The 20,859-nt window shown below is 41.0% G+C and overlaps 1 protein-coding gene across 1 annotated transcript; it reads left to right on the top strand.

Annotated features, from left to right (window-relative positions):
- Positions 1-532: 532 nt before the first annotated feature.
- sfmbt1 (Scm like with four mbt domains 1) lies at positions 533-19,736 on the top strand. The gene is made up of 21 exons (XM_029430616.1): positions 533-689; positions 5,600-5,657; positions 5,757-5,851; positions 6,273-6,516; positions 7,346-7,434; positions 8,680-8,932; positions 10,215-10,312; positions 10,496-10,597; positions 10,883-11,045; positions 11,196-11,278; positions 12,076-12,202; positions 13,381-13,494; positions 13,653-13,695; positions 13,790-13,857; positions 15,160-15,299; positions 16,284-16,393; positions 16,779-16,954; positions 17,644-17,822; positions 17,963-18,184; positions 18,922-19,050; positions 19,201-19,736. The coding sequence occupies exons 2-21, from the start codon at positions 5,633-5,635 to the stop codon at positions 19,339-19,341; spliced, it is 2,601 nt and encodes an 866-aa protein (XP_029286476.1). The 5' UTR covers positions 533-689; positions 5,600-5,632; the 3' UTR covers positions 19,342-19,736.
- Positions 19,737-20,859: the final 1,123 nt, after the last annotated feature.

The raw sequence follows: 20,859 nt of genomic DNA, 5'->3' as shown, positions 1-20,859 counted from the left end.
TATTTACTTAACTAATATTATATTGAAAGGAAATTAAGCAATTCGAGGTCACCTTCAATAACACAATCTGTATACTACTTAATTACAGAACGAATATATTTTCGTGGCAAAGACACTCCACTTATCGAAAATCGGTCGATTATATGTGCAATTAATTCCAGCTCAACCATTAACTAAGTGTTGGTTCCGCTGGGGATTAAAAACCCTGTAACGGCTGCTCGGGTTAACCCTCGTGTATTTGTGAGGATTAAAGCAAACAGAAATCATTCTGCTTCATTAGTTTCTTTTTTTGTGAGGTTTTATACATGTTGGTCTTGATTCTGGTTTGATATTTTATTGTGTGTGTGAAGATGGAAGTCAGTGTGATGTAGCTGGGCTCAGAGGCATATAGGCGGCAGAACATGCGCAGTGGCCATTTGTGCCATATTGGAATGAGGTCGTGAACGAGAACTGCGTCAAGCTAGCATGACGCTGCCGGAGCAACACCGGAAGTATTGCGATTTAACCCTCAACACAAAAAGAGCCGTTGTTGCTCGGACGACGGTTGTAACTTCCGCTCTTTTAACAATTTTATTTTGAAATGTCTAACCGGGACTTTCGTTTTTTACTCACGTTAGCTTAACATTGCTGCGAGCGAGCAGGCGGAGAGGAACGGCATCTAAAAACCGACTTGGAAAAACTACTTAGCGGTAAGGGGCGAATTTTGCGACTAAATATTCACGTACTCTGTGTTGTTAGTTACAAATTACTAACGGTGTTTTGCATTGTGGTGGTGCATTCGTCTTTTTTCCCGTCTCTCAAAAAGATGAGTCGGGTTCGGTCGAGTGTAAGCGCCCTTATAGCTCGGCAGCCTGCTCTTATTGCTCAAGCCGTGGCGTTCAGTAACTTGACTCGGACACACAGGCGATTTTACCATGTGTCCAATGAGTCCCACACGGTCGTTATACATTTAGGACGGCGTGTTTATTTATTACACGGTAATTTAAATATTCTCTTAATCGGTATTTGCTATTTTCTCCTCAGTGTGAAAGTTAGACCGTCGGCGCTGTAGTCTCTCTTATGGAAAGCCATCGTTAATGGCCCATCTCTGCTTCTGAATGCAGCGGTTTAGTCTGTACAAGCAGTGCAATCTTAAAATGGTTTCAGTTCAAAGATTGTGTGGACATTTCTAGTGATTTGCCCTTGAATAACTCAGTATAATGTCGAAGCCTTACATAATGAAGGCTGCACGACCTTAGCCGATTTGTTTTTTTTGTGTAGCTCTTAAATAAACTAATTTGTTCATCAATGCTATTCACTTGGGTCTGTTTTCAACAACTGATGGATGGGATGATGCTTATAAGGTTGTCATTTTGTTGTCATATTGCACGTTCTGTTATTGCAACCTATTTTTCTTCTGGCGCTTAACTTCCCTATTGTGCAACTTGAGTGATCCGCTGGCAGCGCTGCTGGTTGACGTGCCTCTGTGCAATGGCAACTGAATGAAACCGCCTTGTTATTTGTGCGTGCTGTGTTGAGGAAATGTGGATTTTTTTATTTAAGCACCTGATTTGGTGTGAAGTTAAAGCAGGTCGGCCAGTTGACAGAAGGAGAAGTCAGTTTGACAGAGCTCGTGGGTTACCATCTTATTGATGGTCTTCAGAGCAACCCTTTGTTGGCAACACGAACGTCCACATTAATGGCTTCTAGGGTGTTTAAAGTTATTTAAAAAGGCAGCTGTCATGTCAAGTCATCATAGAAACCTGATGGGAACCTCCACTGGGCTGCACAATAATTTGCATCTCAATTTTATCATAACTATTATCAGGAGTACCATGGAGTGTAAACCTACCTCAACTTTATGTAGCAGCCGTTTTAAAGGGTCATATCGCCTACATTATAAAAAAAGGGTATATATTTACTCACTTGCCCACAGTATAGGCGTGCCCCCTCTTAGTCGATTAGTCAACTAATTGGTTGTAGTCCACTAAGATTTATTTTTTCAATTTGTAATTGTTTTAATGCTGAATGACTTGTTTCCAATAAACCTATGAGCCCATCTCTGATGAATACAACATTGTAAGTGGTACTTTTGCATGAGTCTGTGTGGAGAAAGTCGTTTAAGTATTTCTTTAGTCGAGGACAGCCCTACTTACCTGTAGTGCTGTTGACTCATCAGCCTGGTGCTTTTGATAATCCACAGACTTCACTTAAACCAGTTTTCATTGGAACCACTTTCTACTTCAGAAGAAATAGTTCCTGTTCACAGTGTTGATTATTTAGAGTTTCTGGAAAGAGATGCTGCAGTTTATTTTTTCAATGTAATGTTCAATGCTTTGAGCACCACAAACAAAATTCCAATCCCCTCCGTTGTATTCAGAGACTGATCTGTCAAAACCCGCCACCATGAAACCTAAACTAGGCTAATTACATGGCTCGTTAGTGAGAAAATATGTTTGTGTACTTTTATTGAAATTAACTTTTATTATTTACCTAAGATTCAAAACTCTCACCATGATATAAAACCACTGCAAATATTAATTAGAGGAACAAATAAGTGTTCTTCTGAAAATAGGTTTTGTTTTCTGCACATGCCATTGAACAGTGTTTGGGGAAATGCTTCAGCAGCTAATTACATTTTATTGAACGTTTGATTTTATTTCCTGCAGAAGCCAGGTCTGTGCATGAATGGGTATTTTGTCAGATTGCATTTCCCGCCCTGTTTAGAAATGCTCAATCGCATGCAAAATGCTGATGAGAATATGATTCAGTAAGTGCTTGAAAAGAGGACGTAGTGTGGATCTCAGTTGTTTGTGTGGGTGCTTGTTTGTGTGTGTGTGTGTGTTTGCGTGGGTGTGTGCACATTCGGCCCTTTCTCTTTCAGGTTCAGTCTCGGGTGGTGCAGAGAGATTAAGATAGACCACTTGCTATATATGCAACAAGGAAGTTGCTTTTCTTTCTGTCTGCCCGTACGAGCCGAGGCTGTGCTGTTCTGCAAAGTTAAGTGCAGCAGAAACCAACAGTTTAGACAGCCGAATAAGAGCAAACATTGAAAGCTCGTCTTTGGAAATTTAGTCTTAGAAGTGCTGTAATCAATAATCCTCTTAGAGGCTGTATACAAACACTATTTTATTATTTTGAGAATTACTTATTCAGTTTCATCTTCGTTTCATTTTCATCAAAAACGTTCACATACATAGAAAAGCTGTGAAATTGATTGCAGGGGAAGGTCCCAGCGGTTTGTAGGTAGACATATCAGTACTGCAAAACAGAATCTGTTTAAAATTGCTCGGGCTGCCACTAACCATTATTATGATTCATGGTTAGTAGATCAAATGTTCTAAAATTGTGTAAAATGTCTATAAAAAGTCTTTAAATGTTGCTTTGTCAGTCCAAATGAGTAAATTAGTCCAAAATATTTGGTTTCGTATGATATGAAACCGAGAAAAGTAGAAAATCTCCATACTTGAGAGGCTGAAAACAGTTTTCTGCTATTTTTGCATGAAAGATTACTTTAGCGATAACCGATTGTCAAAATAGTCGACAATAACCTTTCTGTCGATCAGCTAATTGATTAGCTTACTAACCTTGCAGCTCTAAATCCCCCAATAAGTCATAAGGGATCTAATATGTGAGCTCAGCATCAGGTGTTAGGATACAGCTTTTTAACTTTAGGCCTGTATTCCTCCTTCTGTCTCCGCTGCTCTTTTTTCCACTCTTATGTCAGGAGTGTGACCCCCGGGGACAATAAAGCCCTCTGGTGTGTGTGTATGTCAGAGGGAGGGGGGCAGGGTCGCGGGTGAAAGGTGGCGCTGATCCCGGTGGAGCACGGGGGTCGCGGTGGCAGTTCGGTCGTCGGGAGGGGGTGGTTTCTGATGGCGGGCCTGGTTTTAATAGAGACGTCAGACGTGACAAAGACGGCCTGACAGGCCGGCTGAATGGCGCTGCCGTGACAGAGCAGCTACCCTCAGCATCCCATACACCGCTCTCTGTCGTCACGCCCAGCGCTGCCTTCTGTCTCATTCATGCCATCTCTCTTGTTGTATTAACTTATTTCATCTGCTTCTCACAATGCTGTGGGTCAGTTTGATGTGTCAAAGCTTCACGTGTGTGTCCACATTCACATCGGGGCAAGAAAAGGCACACGATTGAGATTTTTAAAAAGATGAGCCCATATGAGTTTCACAAGTAGAGGTGGAGCTGAATGAGATTAGCATAGTTTAATATATTTCCCAGCAATCACGTACCATCTAGTGTGCTATGTGGTAGCCTGGGCCACCTTAATGAATGTAATTTGTGATTTTATTCACCACTTGTCCTGGTTTGTATTGATTGAGTCCAGCAGCAGATAGAAGCACTTGCATATTGATGTAGTAACTTAACCAGCTCTATCATCAAGGCCTAGGAGACCTTGATTTTAGAATGGCTGAAAAAATCCTGCAACTGCAAATTGATTTAATTTTGGCCTTGAAGCAAGGTTTGTAAATAAGGCTGTTGAATCTTGACGTAAGATAATGTAGAAGGTTGATCTGCCTGCTAGTTAGTGTCCGTGTTGCTGATTTATTATTGTGTTGGAATGATGTCATTGAAGAAATAGGCTATGTGTCACTAGAAACTGAATTTGTATAATTTATTTTTGAATCGCTCAACTTGAATAATTGCATAAGAAAACTGAATGTAATATTATGAAATGAAATGAAATGTAAGTTTCTCCTCACTGATTTCAACTCTCTATAATTCCACATCACGGCTTCAACTGACGATTATTTTCATTATTCATTTATCTACTGGTTATTTGAAAGAAGTGAAAAATGTGCGTCACAGTTTCTCAGAGTCCAAAGTGATGTATTTTATGTCTTGTTTTGTCGGTCGGAAACCCAAAGACTTTCAGTTTAATATGATATACAACAGAAACAAATATTTGAGGGGTGAAACGGTATTCTCTGCCATTATCGCGTGAACAAATTAATCGATTATCAAAATAGTTGCCGAATTGTTTGACTAATAATTGCAGCTATATTCCACATTCAGTTCTTGCAATTCAATTTCAGTTTACTGAAACACACATCCGGTCGTTGATGAGGCGCGATCGGGTGCAGAATTACAGAACTCCGATCAGTGTGCGTTTGATGGTTTAAGTGGCTCGCATTTTCATTTTGTCCTCCCCGCCGCTAGGAGTCTACTGCTGCAGGAGAGCGGGAAATTATTCACATTAAACAACAGAAATTCAAATGATGTTATTCAAATGTAGTTTTGTAATGCCGTTATTCAAGTTGAGCAAATCAAATATTCAAATTCAGTTTTCTCAGTTGGCTGACACATTGTATGCTGACAGTTATCATGGTTCTGAGGTGGTGTGTTAAATATGGTAGCCAGCTAGAGTAAGTCTTGATCTCTGTTTCTGTGTCACCTCATCGTCTCATTAATCTTATAGTTGTTGAAAACAGTGGGGAGTTCACAGATTATTTTGTGATGTCTCGATAGTGATTTGATTATGCATAGGCCCAGCATAGTGTGCCACATATGACTGCGATAGCTGCAGTTCTATGTTTTTTCTCTCGATCGCCAAGGTTTTCATCCTCTCGCTGGATAATAATCCTTCTCCTCTGTTCCTCCACAGAGCTCCTAGTCTCGGCCTTGAAGGGGCACCAGCATGAGTCAGAAGTTGCTGGAGTCTGGTAAGAACTACTCTGTGAACAGCTGCGTGAAATGAGTAAGTAATATGTTGGAAAGCGGGTTGGAAAAAAGTAATGTGTGTGTGTGTGTGTGTGTTCCAGACAGAGACTCTGCTCAGGATGCATCGGACTTTAACTGGGATGAATACCTGGAGGAGACTGGAGCCGTGTCCGTGCCCCATCACGCCTTCAAACATGTGGGTGCTGACAACCTTCACAGCTAACACACATCAGAGGATAAGCTTGTGCCAGCTATTCATAATCATTACTAAACATCTATGTAATGTTCTTACTAAGTTTCAAGAAACTGCTATTTAATCTGGAAGTATGACTCAGATTTATGGAATGTGTCAGTTTGTGAAGCCCCTAGAAACAGCTGAAGAAGCATAAAGTCATAACGCAACCAACAGCATGAACACAGAAGCCACTGTAGCATCACCAGTAGTAACAAAGCCTCTATAATAAACATGATACTAAGCTGTATGCTGGTAGGTATACAGCTACAGTTAATTGGAATACATTTTCTTGTGAAACCAGCTGCAGAACATAAATAAACAAGTTTTAATTGCTAACAAGTTAATGATTCCGTGTACCTCTGTTCTTCTCTCCTTGACTCAGGTGGACCAGGGCCTGCAGACAGGCCTGGCTCCAGGCATGAAGCTTGAGGTGTGTGTGCGCTCTGAGGCCGACAGTCCTTACTGGGTGGCCAACATCATCACCACATGTGGCCAGCTGCTGCTGCTACGCTATGAGGGATACCAGGATGACCGGCGTGCCGACTTCTGGTGCGACTTAATGACGGCAGACCTCTACCCGCTGGGCTGGAGCTGCCAGAATGGGAAGACAATGAAGGCCCCCGAGGGTGAGGCATGGCGTGTTGACATATTTTAGTAGTATAGTATTCCACCTATGCAGGCTTGAAAAGTTGTATGGTGTCTTTTCATGTAGCGCTGAGTGATCATGTAAAACACAGGATTAACGCACATCGGCAATTAAATGTTGGTGCCAAATATTAATAATTTTATTTGTTCATTTCAATTCTTTAACAGTTATTTCTGATTTATAAATGTTTGGCATCACTTTAGGGCTTCTTTTGTTTTTCTGCGAGTGCTTCTAGGACAGTTGTGCCGTGAAGAGAGCTCACAGTTTGTTGAACTGTGCTGATGTTGTCAAAATGCTTAACGGTGGAACTCAACGGATTAATAGCACTTCTGTTTAGCATAGCAAGGGTTAATGAATGTGTGTGTTCTCCCGATACGGTACGGTTACCCTTCTGATGTTCTAGTTTCATGACAAACTGATTTGTCTGGAGAATGGGCAAGTGAGATTTTTCTTTGTTGTGTGTTTTTTGTGTTCATTTTTAATTAATGTCACCTAATTAGCACTTGACATGTAGAGATGTTAACTTGTTGAAATATTATGAAATACCAGAGCAACTGAAATGTTTGATTTGCCTGTTCAGATTGTGGTAGCTGCATGAAACAGCCAGATCACACAGTTATTGTTCACGGTATGTTGAATAAGTCCTATTAGATGTAATAATCTCTTACCTTATTTATATTTAATGTATGGCTGATGCTGGGATTCAGGGTGACTAAGACAGACCAGGCAGAGGAGTGTATGTGTGATCCTGAGCCCGCCTGCTTGTTTGCTAAATAAACTAAACACTTTATGTGTATGATCCACCTCAGGTGTGCGTGAGAAGCACACGGACTGGGAGGCTCTGCTGGAAAAGGCCCTGGCTGAGGAGTGCAGCGCGCCTGCCAACCTGCTGGAACTGGTAAGGCGGCGGAACGGAGCAGCTGTCCTTCTTAGAAACTCCTCACACCCAGTCTCTCTCTGTGCCAACAACCATCTCCTCTATCAGAACCGATTTGATTCATTCTGTAAAACACATAATGCAGTGAATAAAACTATTAAGGTTGAATTCAGACTTTAGCCTATGCTGCTCAAGTGGCACATAGATGTCCGGTACAACTAGAAAAACACCAAACTGACAGTTTATACCCTCAAGACATCAGAATCGTGAGCTGTGACTCTGCAGACACACACAAACACGCACAACGTTCAACGTTCAACTTATGTTTTCTTCTGCTGCCGTTTGCTACTGTGAAGTGCCGATTTAAATCTCCAAGCACTAATACAGTGCACTAATCATCTTCCTATAGGTGCGCTACTTTAGAAAAAGTGTTCACATTATAAATTATTCTAGGTGAAGTTTCACACTTCACACTTAAATTTCCCATATTGTAAAAAGTGAGATTTGCATGTCTCTTTTTATTAGAAAGCAGTTATAGTTGCTATATAAATACTGTGAAAGTATCAAAATGCTCAATCCCCAGTGCATTTAAACAAGCTTGCAGGACTTTCTTGAGGTTGTGATGTCACAATATACATATATAGGTAGAAACAGTTATTCCCTGGCTGAACCCAGAAACACTGACCAATCAGAGCAGGCTGAGCTTTCTCGAAAGGGGGCTTAAAGACACAGGCGCTAAAACGGAGCGTTTCAGAGAGAGAGTGAATAAGTATATTCAGAGAGATAATAATGTGTTTTTTGAACATTAAAGCATTTAAACATGTTGTAGTAGAAACCCAAAATACAAGAATGAACCTGAAAATGAGCATCATATGTCTCCTTTAAATATCTATTAGAAGAAATGTGAATTTAAACTAAATAAGATTTAGTAGCTATCATGAAGTTTTGCAGGTGTACCCTGCATGAAGTACCAAGTCTACAAAAAGCAAGTCTGTGAGCTTTTTTTTTTACAGCACTTTGGATGTGCTGCTGACAGCAAATTGGCTATCAGAACATCCTGTGAAATTGTTTAGGGCCATTAGTAAGCTTTGAGTGACTGTGCTTCAGTTCTGCCACTTAGTCATGCAGCGCATTCTCTCCCAGTACAAATTCCTTACCTTTGCCTAGGCGTGTGTTCATTTGTGTGTGCGTAAGTGTGTGTGCTATCAGCTTCTCATTTACACCCCCCCCCCCCCCCCCCCCCCTCCCCCACACACACACACACAGCCCCAGCGTGGCAGAGACCCAGTGGAGCTCCTGTGTGCCGGCTGCTATGTGGAGATCCAGGACAGTGCTGACCCGGGGCTCGCCTGGGCTGCTGAGGTGGAGGAGAATGTCGGAGGAAAGTTGAAATTGCGCCTGGTAGGCACCGAGGGCCTCCCAGACACGCCCACAACCCTCTGGCTCTTTTACCTCCACCCACGCCTCCATCCACCTGGCTGGGCCAAAGAGCACAGCTGCACCCTCAGGCCTCCCTCAGGTCAGTTGCAATGACACAGGTCAGACTTTATATCTAGAAACAAAAGGATGAAAGGAAAAAACAAAGTCTAGATGTTGAGGTTTACTGCCAAAGATTGAAGGGCACGTGGAGAATCCACACAGCTCATCTATCTCATGCAAGTTAATAACAGACAGTAGTGAGCAGTAGCACTAAAGCTACAGTTGGTAACTTTATTCAAAATAACTTTTAGTTATATTTGCTGAAACTGTCCCTATATCCTGACATAAGTGCATGAGACAGATAATCTGTGAAAAATATCATATTCCTCCGCCTCTTCCTAGTGCTCCTCGTAGCATTTGTAAGATTCTAGCACGCCCAAGTGAAAACAACCAATCAGAGTCGAGGAGTCTCTAACGCAGTGTCAATCACTGCTCGTGAACTCTGATCAAACTGAGCAGCACGAAACAAATAGATTCTGTTACTACATTGCCTATTTTTTGCCTCTCGTGTTTCAGCAACACATTTGAGCGTACTGTTTAGCTGTTTGCTCCGGCTAACAGCTAAACACTAAAATGTGTTTCTGAAAACATTTGAGGTGAGAAATAGGCAGTAACAGAATCTAGATTCATATTTGTTTAGTGCTTCCTGGTTTGACAGTTTGACCAGAGTTCACGAGCAGTGATTGACGCTGCGTTAGAGACTCCTCGGCTCCGATTGGTTGTTTTCACTCGGGCGCGCTAGAATCTTGCAAATGCCACGAGGAGCACAGCAGAAGGCCAAGAAACAAGATGTTTGTTCACAGATTATCTGCCTCATGCACGACTGTCAGGATAAAGTGACTGTTTCAGCGAATATGACAAAAAAGTTATTTTTTAATAAAGTTACCAACTGCAGCATTTAACTCATTTGGAAAATAAAATAGTGTTAAGTGTATTGTGTTAACCATGACCTTTTAAATTCTTGTATTTTATCGTTTCATAAGAGAATAGGGGAGATATAATGCTTTTTTTAATATGTAATTAAAAAATTATTAAAAGTTAAATTAAAAGTTCAGCTTTATTAATTCTGCATCTTGTTTATAAGGTCGTCTTGAACAAAGTGATAAGAACTTAATGTGTTTTGTGGTTGCAATAAAAAGGACAGCACTGACTTTGTTTGCTTGTATAATTAATTGGTGCAACCTAATTCACGGTTCAGTTATGTGAAGTAAAATTGACTGAAATGTTTGACCTTTTCATTAAATATATATTTTGATGATGAAATGATACTCAGTAAGTCAGGTTTAGCTCTTCAGCAGCTGATCTGTGTGTTTTTGTTTCAGACCTGTTGGCACTGCGGACAGAAGAAGAGTGGGAAGAGGTGAGACAGAGGATCAGTGACCTGCCTCAGGATGAAGCTCTGACTGCAGAGTTCAGTAAGGTACTGCCAACCGTGCTCTTATTTGTTCTTACTGGCCCAAACACAACACTGCTTATCCGCTAGTTAAGATTTTATAATTATGCATTTGAGCTAAGAGTTGTGACATTCTCCTCTAAATGATGCTGAAACTAAGAGCTGAGCTTTTGAAAATGACTGTGCTTGTGTTTGTGGTGTTTGTCTCAGGATCAGCCTGCCATCGCTGCTCATTGTTTTAAAGAAGGAATGAAACTGGAGGCTGTTGACCCCGCTGCTCCTATTTCCATCAGGCCTGCCACTGTCACCAAGGTAACAGACTTTCCTATCAAATCTGTCTCTCCTTAGCTGCAGTGTTTTTCTCTTGTTTGCTGTTTATTGGCTTTAGTTGTTAATGCTTTCTGTTTTCAGTAACACATTGACTTTTCTAGCAAAAATGTTGATACTACATGCTTTTGAACTTTGCTATTTAACCGTGGAGTCCTTAGCTAACAGTATTTAGTGTGACTCGGTGAAACGAAACAGGTGGTAAACACTTTACAGCTGTCAATAAAGAATGTCTGTAAGTGTCCTAAAATGACCTCCTCTCCACTCCAGGTGTTCAATGAGCAGTACTTCCTCGTAAAGATGGACGACCTCTGTGGTATTGAGGAGTCAGAGGGTGCTGCTGGTAGGTCCTTTCTGTGTCACAGAGACAGTCCGGGGATCTTCCCCACTCAGTGGAGCCTCAAAAATGGACTCACTCTCAGCCCCCCACCAGGTCTGCACTGTCAAATGTTGTCCCTTCTTATAACCACCCACTTTAACGCCTATCAGTGATATCTGAAAGTAAAGAATGGCGGCGATTAGATTGCATGAGGACCCTGCGTGAAGTTCTTTCTCGCTTCTGTCTTTCTTTTATCACGTACAGGACATCAGGGTCCGGACTTTGACTGGGCAGATTATCTGAAACAGTGCGAGGCCGAGGCAGCTCCTCAACATTGCTTCCCAGCTGTAAGTCAACCTCCGTTTTATCGCTTTTACAGCGAGTTCACACTGGTCAGGCTTCAGTGTAAAGGTTGTCTCATGTCCAGCGACTCGCGTACAAACCCGTCAACAGACGCTGGTCAGACTTGTTCATTGAAAGAGTCAATGTGAGATAAGCTATTAAGCGGGTTTGGTGCTCTGCATTGGTCATTGTCAAAATGTAATGTGAAATTGTAGGTTACTATTATTCTATTGCTTTGGTATGAAGGCTGCATGAGATGTGTGCTGTAATGCAGTGTGCCTGCACGAATGAATACAATTGTAATCCCCACCAGCAAGTTCTGAGAGCTATAGCCTCCTCACTGTTACTTGAGTTTTATCCAAGCAGCAATTCAGGCTACTGAAGGTTTCATTAAATAAAAACATAATAAACTATTTCAATTGAAATAAAATAAACTTGAAACTAAATGAACAAAAATGACGCTGAAAGCATTGTACTGTAGCAATGCGATACTTACTGTATCTGTAAACTGCTTGTCACATGGATGAGTTTGGTGCCTGTTGGGACTCAGAGGTTGAACATTGCTCAGATCAATACTGTAATACTTCACAGCAAATAAGTGAGCATATTGTCAGTTCTGTTTGCAGCCTTGTAACTATTGTACTTTGGAGGACAGAATGTAGGAAACTAGGTTTCACCCATTTGACAGACTTTTCTTCCTTTTACCGGATAAGAGTAGGGTTAGGGTTTCCATAATGGACAAAAAGCACTTTGCAGTGAAATCGCTCTCTCATGAGTTTTCTCCCTCTCTGTTTACCTGCAGGAGCAGTGTGACCACAGCTTCAAAGAGGCCATGAAACTGGAGGCTATCAACCTGCTGTCACCTGAGAACATTCACGTGGCAACTGTCACCAGGGTCAAAGGGCAATACATTTGGCTCAGCCTTGAAGGTGAGAGGGGTTATGATTGTAAAGAATGTGTTTATTTTGGTGGATGAAAGTAGAACATTAACATGTGTACTTGATAGTGCAGTGCCACAGCACAGGTTAGTGCGCTACACGTAACTATGTGGATCTAATCTGAACTTTCTGGTTCCTCAGTTGAGTAGATACCTTTTTTGTTTTGTACGGACAACGCAGGAATGTGAGAGATGTAGAGTTTAGCATTTTACACCAGTTTGTACACAAGGTCACCTCTTCTGGGATTATACAGTCTGCTAGAGGAACAGAAGTTAGTGTTGCGCACAACATCTTAACATTAAAGCACCTAAAAACTCTTTTACGTTGGTGCTAACAAGAGTTAAGAAAAGAAGAAGAATTTTAAATTAGCATTTATATGTGTTACCGGATGTTTCGTCAGAGATGAACCTGCAAGTAGAAGCAAATCATTTGAAACATTGTGTGACATTTGTTTTTCCTTTATTATGAGACACTTTAATGTCTATAGACTGAAGCTACAGCACTATCATTTGTTATATAATTGAAGACTTGTTTATATACTTACATTCATGCAAACATAAATTAAATAAGAGTTAAATAAATTAGCTTTAATAAATCATAGCTCAAATCACTGTTCATTTATTTAGAAGATAATAGATAATTCATGAAAAGTAGATAGAGAGCAGATCTCCGCCAGGTGTGAGCCCTCTCCCCTCCCAAACATAAAAGAGTTGAATTTTAATTGTCCCTCCTGGGTCCCTTACAGTCAAGATGGCGGCGAAGATGACAAAAACAGGGATTTATAGATGTATTTAGCAGACTAGGTAAGGCTTGTTATTAGCCTAGCCAATTGCCGGAAATGTCTTTTGGTACTGAAGCAGTTGTTGATCATATAAAACAGTCTATAAAATATATTTTTCAAAAATTGTAAATCAACGCAACCTCAACCACAGTCATAAATGTACACTAAACATACTAGGCTGATGGGTCCAGTAGTATGCAAGATTAGTCGTGGACAGACAGATAAACACACTCACAATCAAACACACGAAGGTCACTTCCAGTCGGTGATTGACTAAAGTGTGTGTGTGTGTGTGTGTGTGTGTGTGTGTGTGTGTGTGTGTGTGTGTGTGTGTGTGTGTGTGTGTGTGTGTGTGTGTGTGTGTGTGTGTGTGTGTGTGTGTGTGTAGGACTGAAGCAGCCCATGCCAGAGCTGATAGTTCATGTGGACTCCCTCGACGTCTTCCCCGTCAGCTGGTGTGAGACAAATGGCTATCCACTCGTCTTCCCCATTAAACCTGCAGGTATATAGCATCATCATCATAGTGGACTCTTCACACATCTGCCTTAACACATTGTTACCAATGCTGATAATACAATCACTTCTTTACCCTATTCTCCAAATTAGTGGCATAATGTTATCGTGTGACTGGGAATAAATGAGTCTGTCCTTGTTTTTCAGTGGAAAAAGAGAGGAAGATAGCTGTGGTGCAGCCTGAGAAACAGTGAGTACAAGCGGAAGGGTTGACTGTTTTTTGGTTTAAATGGATCGAGTCCTACTGCCTTTCGACATCTGACTACATTTTCATCACTTTACAGCCGAGTTCCACCTAAGTCATCATCACCTGACGCTGTCAAGCAGCACATGGGCAACTATTCAGAGACAGGTGAGTGGTATGTCTCAGGTTCCATTGAGGGATTCCAGACTATTATCTGTCCTGTCTCCTGACTGTCTGTGTAGTCCAGGGGTCGGCAACCTTTACTATCAAAAGAGCCATTTTGCCTCCTCTTCCACCAAATAAAATGTGTCTGGAGCCGCAACACATATTTCATAACACAGCTTAAGTTGTATATATAGTTATACTATATTTGTTGCATTTATGAAATTACAGAAATACAAAGGAAACTGTTGAGATTGTATTGTTGTTTTTAATTGTTATTAGGACAACACCAAACTCTTTTAGCGGTATCAACTCAATGATTTCTTCCTGCACCACATCACAGTTCACACACCTGCATCACAGCGCTGTCTGTTCAACATCATTCACATCACTTGACTCATCACAGGCGATTGAATATGCTTCAGCTGAATTGATGTCCTCAGTTTGCTGTCTGGTGATGTGTGTTGCCATTTTAATGGCCTTGTCCTTGACGGTCTTTGCAGAGAGAGACATATCTCAAATGTTCTGAACAATTTCATCTTTGTTTTTGAAGTCTGAAAATAGATGCTCTGATATTTTTAAGAGTGCTTCTTTCATGTGTTCTCCATCTGTGAGCGGCTTTCCACGCCGCACTATCTCCTCAGCGGCCACAAAACTAGCAGCAGTAGTTGAGTTTGAAGACTTATAATATAATATTTGCTCTGCTCCGCTTTCAGCAGAAGTTCAGAAATCGCTTTTTTTCGCGCATCTCCAGCTCGGTACTTTTCGGTAAATGCTCGTGTGTCTGTTCTTGAAACGTCTTTCGACATTACATTTTTTGTTGTTAGCTAATTTCTCGCCACATATCAAGCAGACAGGTAAAGCAGCATCGTTGGCAGTAAAAGCAAATGCATCTGTCCACGCAGAATTAAACTCTCTTGTTTCCTCCGAGACTTTTCTTTTTTTAGTTGTATCCATTGTTAGTTTACCGAGTTAGCCGGGGGTCGGAAACTCAAGATTAGTCACCTGCAGGGAAAGGCGCCGCGCCCGTAGACGCAGGAGAATGTGACGCATGTTTTAGTGGACGAAATGTAAACATTAAATTAAAAGTATTTCAGTGTCACAATATCACCTCCAAGATAAGAGGTGTTCCGTTTGAAAGATTGTCCACTGTGCAACAAAGAAACACATAAAAATAATGTTATTTATTGTCAAAGCTTCAGGGAGCCACTGCAGAGGGGTTAAAGAGCCACATGTGGCTCCTGAGCCGCAGGTTGCCGACCCCTGGTGTAGTCTGTGGTTGTTTCATCATTTTGTGTCCATGTGCAGGGCAAGGGAACGGGAAATACTGCTGCCCCAAGATCTACTTCAACCACCGCTGTTTCTCTGGGCCTTACCTTAACAAGGGACGCATTGCAGAGCTTCCTCAGTTCATTGGCCCTGGAAACTGTGTTCTCGTGCTCAAAGAGGTGAGAGGGGCTAGTCCAGCACAAAACAAAAAATTAAATTAAATTCAAACTCAATCCTTAAATACATACAGGAACGTTGATGATGATATGTTCAGGGTTTTTCTTCTGCTACTACTGAATGTGTTGTATTCCTAGGTACAGACTTTCATGATTCCAAGAGGATGAATTATAAGCTTTGAGGAACCCAAAGCTTTCCATATAGCATCAAGTCAAATTTTAATTTTCTCGATTTCTTTATGACCAAATACCTGCAAAACTAATGGCATTCCCATCATCCTCAGTTGTACTTTGTGTTTATGTTAGCATTCTTACAAGCTAAACTAAGATGGTGAACATGGTGAAAATGATACCTGAGCATTGTCCTTGTAAACATGTTAACATGCTAAATTATAGCATTTAGCTGAAAGCACTGGTGTGCTAAAGTCACAGAGCTGTTAGCATGGCTGTATCATTTTTATAATTGTTAAACTATTCAAAATCTTTTGAATATTTACTCAAAACAAATGAAATGCACTGATGGAGGCAACTGATATCCTCCAGCTCGCACCATCGTGTTGAGACTGCATTTCCCAGAAACCTTATTGCATTCTAAAGATACTTGCGCTCCTTCCCATCCTTTCTCAGTAAATTGATTAATTATTAATTAATTTTCTCTTTTCTCTTTCACCGGTCTTTCACTTATTCTACCATGTGCACGTGCAAGAAACACAGATAGATTTAGTTTCCGTTTCTCTACTTTGTGTGGTAAAACAGTGTCCTTTCTACCACGCAACAATTTAATCAATAATAATGCATTCAAAAAACAATGGCACACAATGTAGAGGCTGCTAATCTACTGCCAATCAACCGTCACACAAGTCTCGTCTCAAAATTAATATGGTAACTGTTTGATATTAAAATGCTACACATAGCACCAATTACACATAACCCTCCAACCTGCAGATAACCTCTAAGTGCTGTGTTCTCTGCATGTCTTGTATCCAGGTACTGACTCTGCTGATAAACTCGGCATACAAGCCCAGCCGTGTGCTGAGAGAGCTACAGCTGGACCAGGAGAGCCGCTGGCAAGGCTATGGAGAGACACTCAAAGCCAAGTGAGGGGAAGCACCATTTAATCCTCAGCTCAAAATACTGCCCTCTCTAGAAAACCTGCAGAAGAAGTAGGAGTGTTCACAGCTGGCCTATTTTAGGACACATGCTGAATTTAAAATGTACTTGAATACACAAGTGGAAGTAAATATCTGCACAGCGGATCCCAGCACAAGCTCCTGATGCTTCACTGAGGCAATGATTTAGCAGACAGCATCTGAGTTAAGTTAAGAGCGGGACCTTGTTGGATCAAACGTGAGCACAATAGGAGCTTTAGGGAGTGGAAAAGAGTCCGATACTTTTGTAATATTTTCAACCTAATATTGTGTGGAAATACAGATTTATCATTATTTATTTACTGTTACAACCTTGATTTTCTTTCAATGTCAGGTACAAGGGAAAGAGTTACCGGGCCACTGTGGAAATAGTCCGCACTGCAGACCGTGTGGCAGACTTCTGCCGGAAAACCTGCATCAAGCTAGAGTGCTGCCCGAACCTGTTTGGACCTCGCATGGTTCTGGAGCGCTGTTCAGAGAACTGCTCTGTCCTCACAAAGACCAAATACAGTAGGTGGTTTACAGAACTACAGACTGCTGATCCTGGAGACTTTCAGTGATTAATCAGATGCTTTCTTATCAAAGCAGTCGATGAAGTTTGTGTCAGCTGTGACCTTGATTCAAATATTTTTTTAAACCTATTCTAATTCAACACCAAGTTCATTAAGTTCTCGTTTTTAAGAAATCTTCAGTTCTTTTCATTTGTGTTGCTCATGAATGGAAATGATCGAGTATGTGAATGCTCCCTTAATGAATAGAGAGATCCTGTGAAGCACAGGGATAGATGGAGTTTGTGATTTATTAATTGCAATAACTTTCCACAGGCAATGAATGTATGTTTTGTTGAAAATAAGTGTCAGAATTTGCCTCTTTCATCTTCTGCTGAATTATTTTGATGGCACAAAGTCACACAATTGTTGATATGTTTACTTGCTGCTGCGCTGCAGTGTCGGGGTTAAGAAACTGATGCAATTTGGTAGCAACAGAAAAATGATTACACTTTCTCCTTTTGTTTTCACATCACTCCAGACAGCACATACACACTTGTACAGCCTATGTATCGATGCTTTCCATGTAGAGAATACATGTAGTAATAAAATCAGTTTGATTGATTAATTGCCATCTATCAATGATCTATTAAAAACGTTCAGACATGCACAATGCAACATTTCACAATAAGCCTGTTGTCTTGTCACCAGCATATTACTATGGGAAGAAGAAAAGTAAACGCGTTGGCCGTCCCCCCGGGGGCCACTCCAACCTGGAGGGTGGAGTGAAGAGAAGAGGGAGGAGGAGGAAGAGGAGGAAGCAGCTTTTTGTCCACAAAAAGAGACGCTCCTCTGCCTCAGTGGACAACACGCCTGCCGGGTCTCCACAGGTAACAGACTCACGCTCATATTTTCCTCATTAAGCATTGAATTAAAGGATGCATAAATCATCGTTTACTTTGATTCTTCCTCACATTTTACTTGAATCTGTGCTAATGGACTGCTTGCTGTCCTTGTCTTTGGTTCACAGGGCAGCGGAGAGGAAGAAGATCTGGATGAAGATGACTCCCTTAGTGACTCTGGCTCTGAGCTGCAGGACGATCTTCAGGATGATTCTGAACAATCGATCGGGAAGTCTCAGCCCACCACGCCATCTCCCTCCCCGCCAGCAACACCCAGGCCAACGCGCCGGCGCCGTAAACCTCGCTCGCCCTCATTCTCCGATGATGAGAATCGCCCTCCTTCACCAAAGGTAATGAAAGTCACGTAGAGTGTTAAAATGACTTCGCTCTGGAATTCCGTCCCTCCACACATCCGACAGTCCGAAGCTATTACAACATTCAAGTCCCACCTCTAAACTCACTTATCCAAACTGGCCTACTCTCTGTAGTCTCCATCATCCTGTGTCCTCCCCCCTCTTCCCTTTCATGCTTTCTTCATGTGTCTCCACCTTATCTCTGGTTGTGTTTGTCTGCTCTCCCTTCAATGTACTGCTGTTTTTATCTCTTGTATTTTGTACGGTGTCTTTGGGTGTCTTGAAAGGTGCCTCCAAATAAAATGTATAATTATTATTATTATTATTATTATTATTATTATTATTATTATTATTATTATTATTATTAGGGTACTCACTTGACAAGACAATGCCTGACAAAGATCTCTGTTGCATTGAAATGTTGCACAATTACAATTGCTGGGAGCTTTTAACACAGTGAACAATAAGCACTGCAACATTTTGAAAATATTTAACTTCTGGTATTCTTATAACAAAGTTTTCCTTCCAGACAGTGTGTCTTTAATGAGTAATCTATTGAATGATGTTTTCACTGTGACCTGAACTTCCTCTAAACAGTTCCTGAGGAAATCAACCAAACTGAAACAGCTAGTGTTTCTTTTATGAAACGTTCAGGTCTGATACCCTCCTCCTCAGCATGAGCTGTGAGATATATCAGAGTCTCTGTCTGACTCACCCTATCTGTGTGTTTATAGACTTCGAAGATTGAGCCTCCTCAGAAGTTGTGTTTGGACACCAGCCCGCTGGAGTGGAGCATTACTGATGTGGTTCGCTTCATCAGGACCACTGACTGCGCACCTCTTGCACGGATTTTCTTGGATCAAGTAAGAAATACCCACAGACTTAATGACTCGGGATGATAGCTCACTGCACTCTACTGCAATAAGTGCATTGTACACTTGTATTGTATCCATGGTCACAAACACAAAACTAATTTTAGAAACTGCATCTGATATGAGTTTATGTTTTTGTAGGAGATTGACGGACAGGCACTGCTGCTGCTGAACCTCCCAACAGTGCAGGAGTGTATGGACCTGAAGCTGGGACCGGCCATCAAGCTGTGCCACCACATTGAGAGGGTCAAGCTGGCATTTTATCAGCAGTTTGCTACGTAGCTGCCGGGGAATGAACATGGACGTGACTGCATACTGTTCTGTGTATTAATTCTGTGAAAAACACTGTATTTTCCAATTTTGACATTTCCAACACTGGACATCCATTTAGAATCCTGTATATACCACATTGTGTCAGAAAAGCATGGACATAAGGTGGATGATGCAACGCTTTCTGATAATTGAAAAAAGAACAAAGAAGAAGAGCTACATAACGTGATCTTTAGGAAAGACGGAGGGGATGACTGAAAAACAGAAGACTTCAAGACACTTTGATGTCATCAATAAGTGTAAAAGTCTTTATTAATTCCAGCACATTTTGCTAAAAAAAGAAAAGCCATCATCAAGGACTTACTCCCAAGTTTCTAGCTATGATCTGATAAAGGCTTCTTAACTTACGTCTTCAGAGTGTCTCGGATTTTCCTCTTTTTATTTCCTTTCTTTATGAGGATGACTGAGTGCCAATGCTACAACCCCATCGGCCTGTTGTGTCCATTCATGATTTCCAGCCTGCCCTGCTGTCTCTATAACGGAATACCACTGAATCACAGCTTTTACTTCTCAGCCCTGGAATATCTTGTATCTGCTAGTCAACATGTTCTATTGTCTGCTGGAGTCAGAAATGAGGTGGTCTTGCCTTGTAATCTGGTGATTTCACACTGAAGTCTAATTTCGTTGAAAAGATTTTCAATATTTTGGTGCGGATGAGGCTCAACACCGTATATGACAACACACATTGAAGCACTTAAACATTATTTTTCACAAAATCCACTTCACTGCAAAAGCTGTACCCTGGAGCCTTTGTCATATGCTTTCTGGTTTTGAGAGACTCACTTATATGCCTAAAGATATAATTTGCCTGTATTGATTAAGCAAAAACTAAAATAACTGCTTCAGTACATAAAACTTAAAGGTGCATAGAATAAATACAGTTTACACATTTCTTGAAAACCAGAGATATTATTAAAAGTACCTTTAGTAGATTCGAGAGAGCAGCCCGTGTGTTGTCAGGTAGGGAATTGGATTTTAGTGGGAACATCAGACAAGTACTGTATATTGTACTAACACCGCTTGAATGTTATCCAGCTGAATTAAAAAACAATGTTTAAAAACAGATGTAAAGGGAGCATTTACCTCAAGATTTCGCATTGCTTTCATGTTCAAGCTTCTACAGTATGCAAGAGCTGTTTACTTTTTAAGGTAATGCAAGCACAAGCAAAACCATGTACTGTATGGTGGTATGCAAATATGACAGTGCATGTTTGTATAAAGTGTGTATATATAATCAAATATCTTCAAGTGCAACAGGGTGATTGGAAAGAAAAATATATTGAGCAAATAACTTTCTGCCTAAGCAATGTGTAAATCCCCTAAATATACAGTATATTTGCACAAAATACACCTGAACTTTCTCATATGGGGTGTATGGTTAAACCTAATTCAGCAACATTTGATTATTTGATCAATTTCTTTCATTGTTTTTTTTAAACAATTAACTTAAAAATAAATGGGTAGTTTTAA

The sequence above is a fragment of the Cottoperca gobio genome, chromosome 5 (genome assembly GCF_900634415.1).
Source record: "Cottoperca gobio chromosome 5, fCotGob3.1, whole genome shotgun sequence".
Lineage (NCBI taxonomy): Eukaryota > Metazoa > Chordata > Actinopteri > Perciformes > Bovichtidae > Cottoperca > Cottoperca gobio.
This window is presented reverse-complemented; position numbering and strand designations above follow the sequence as displayed.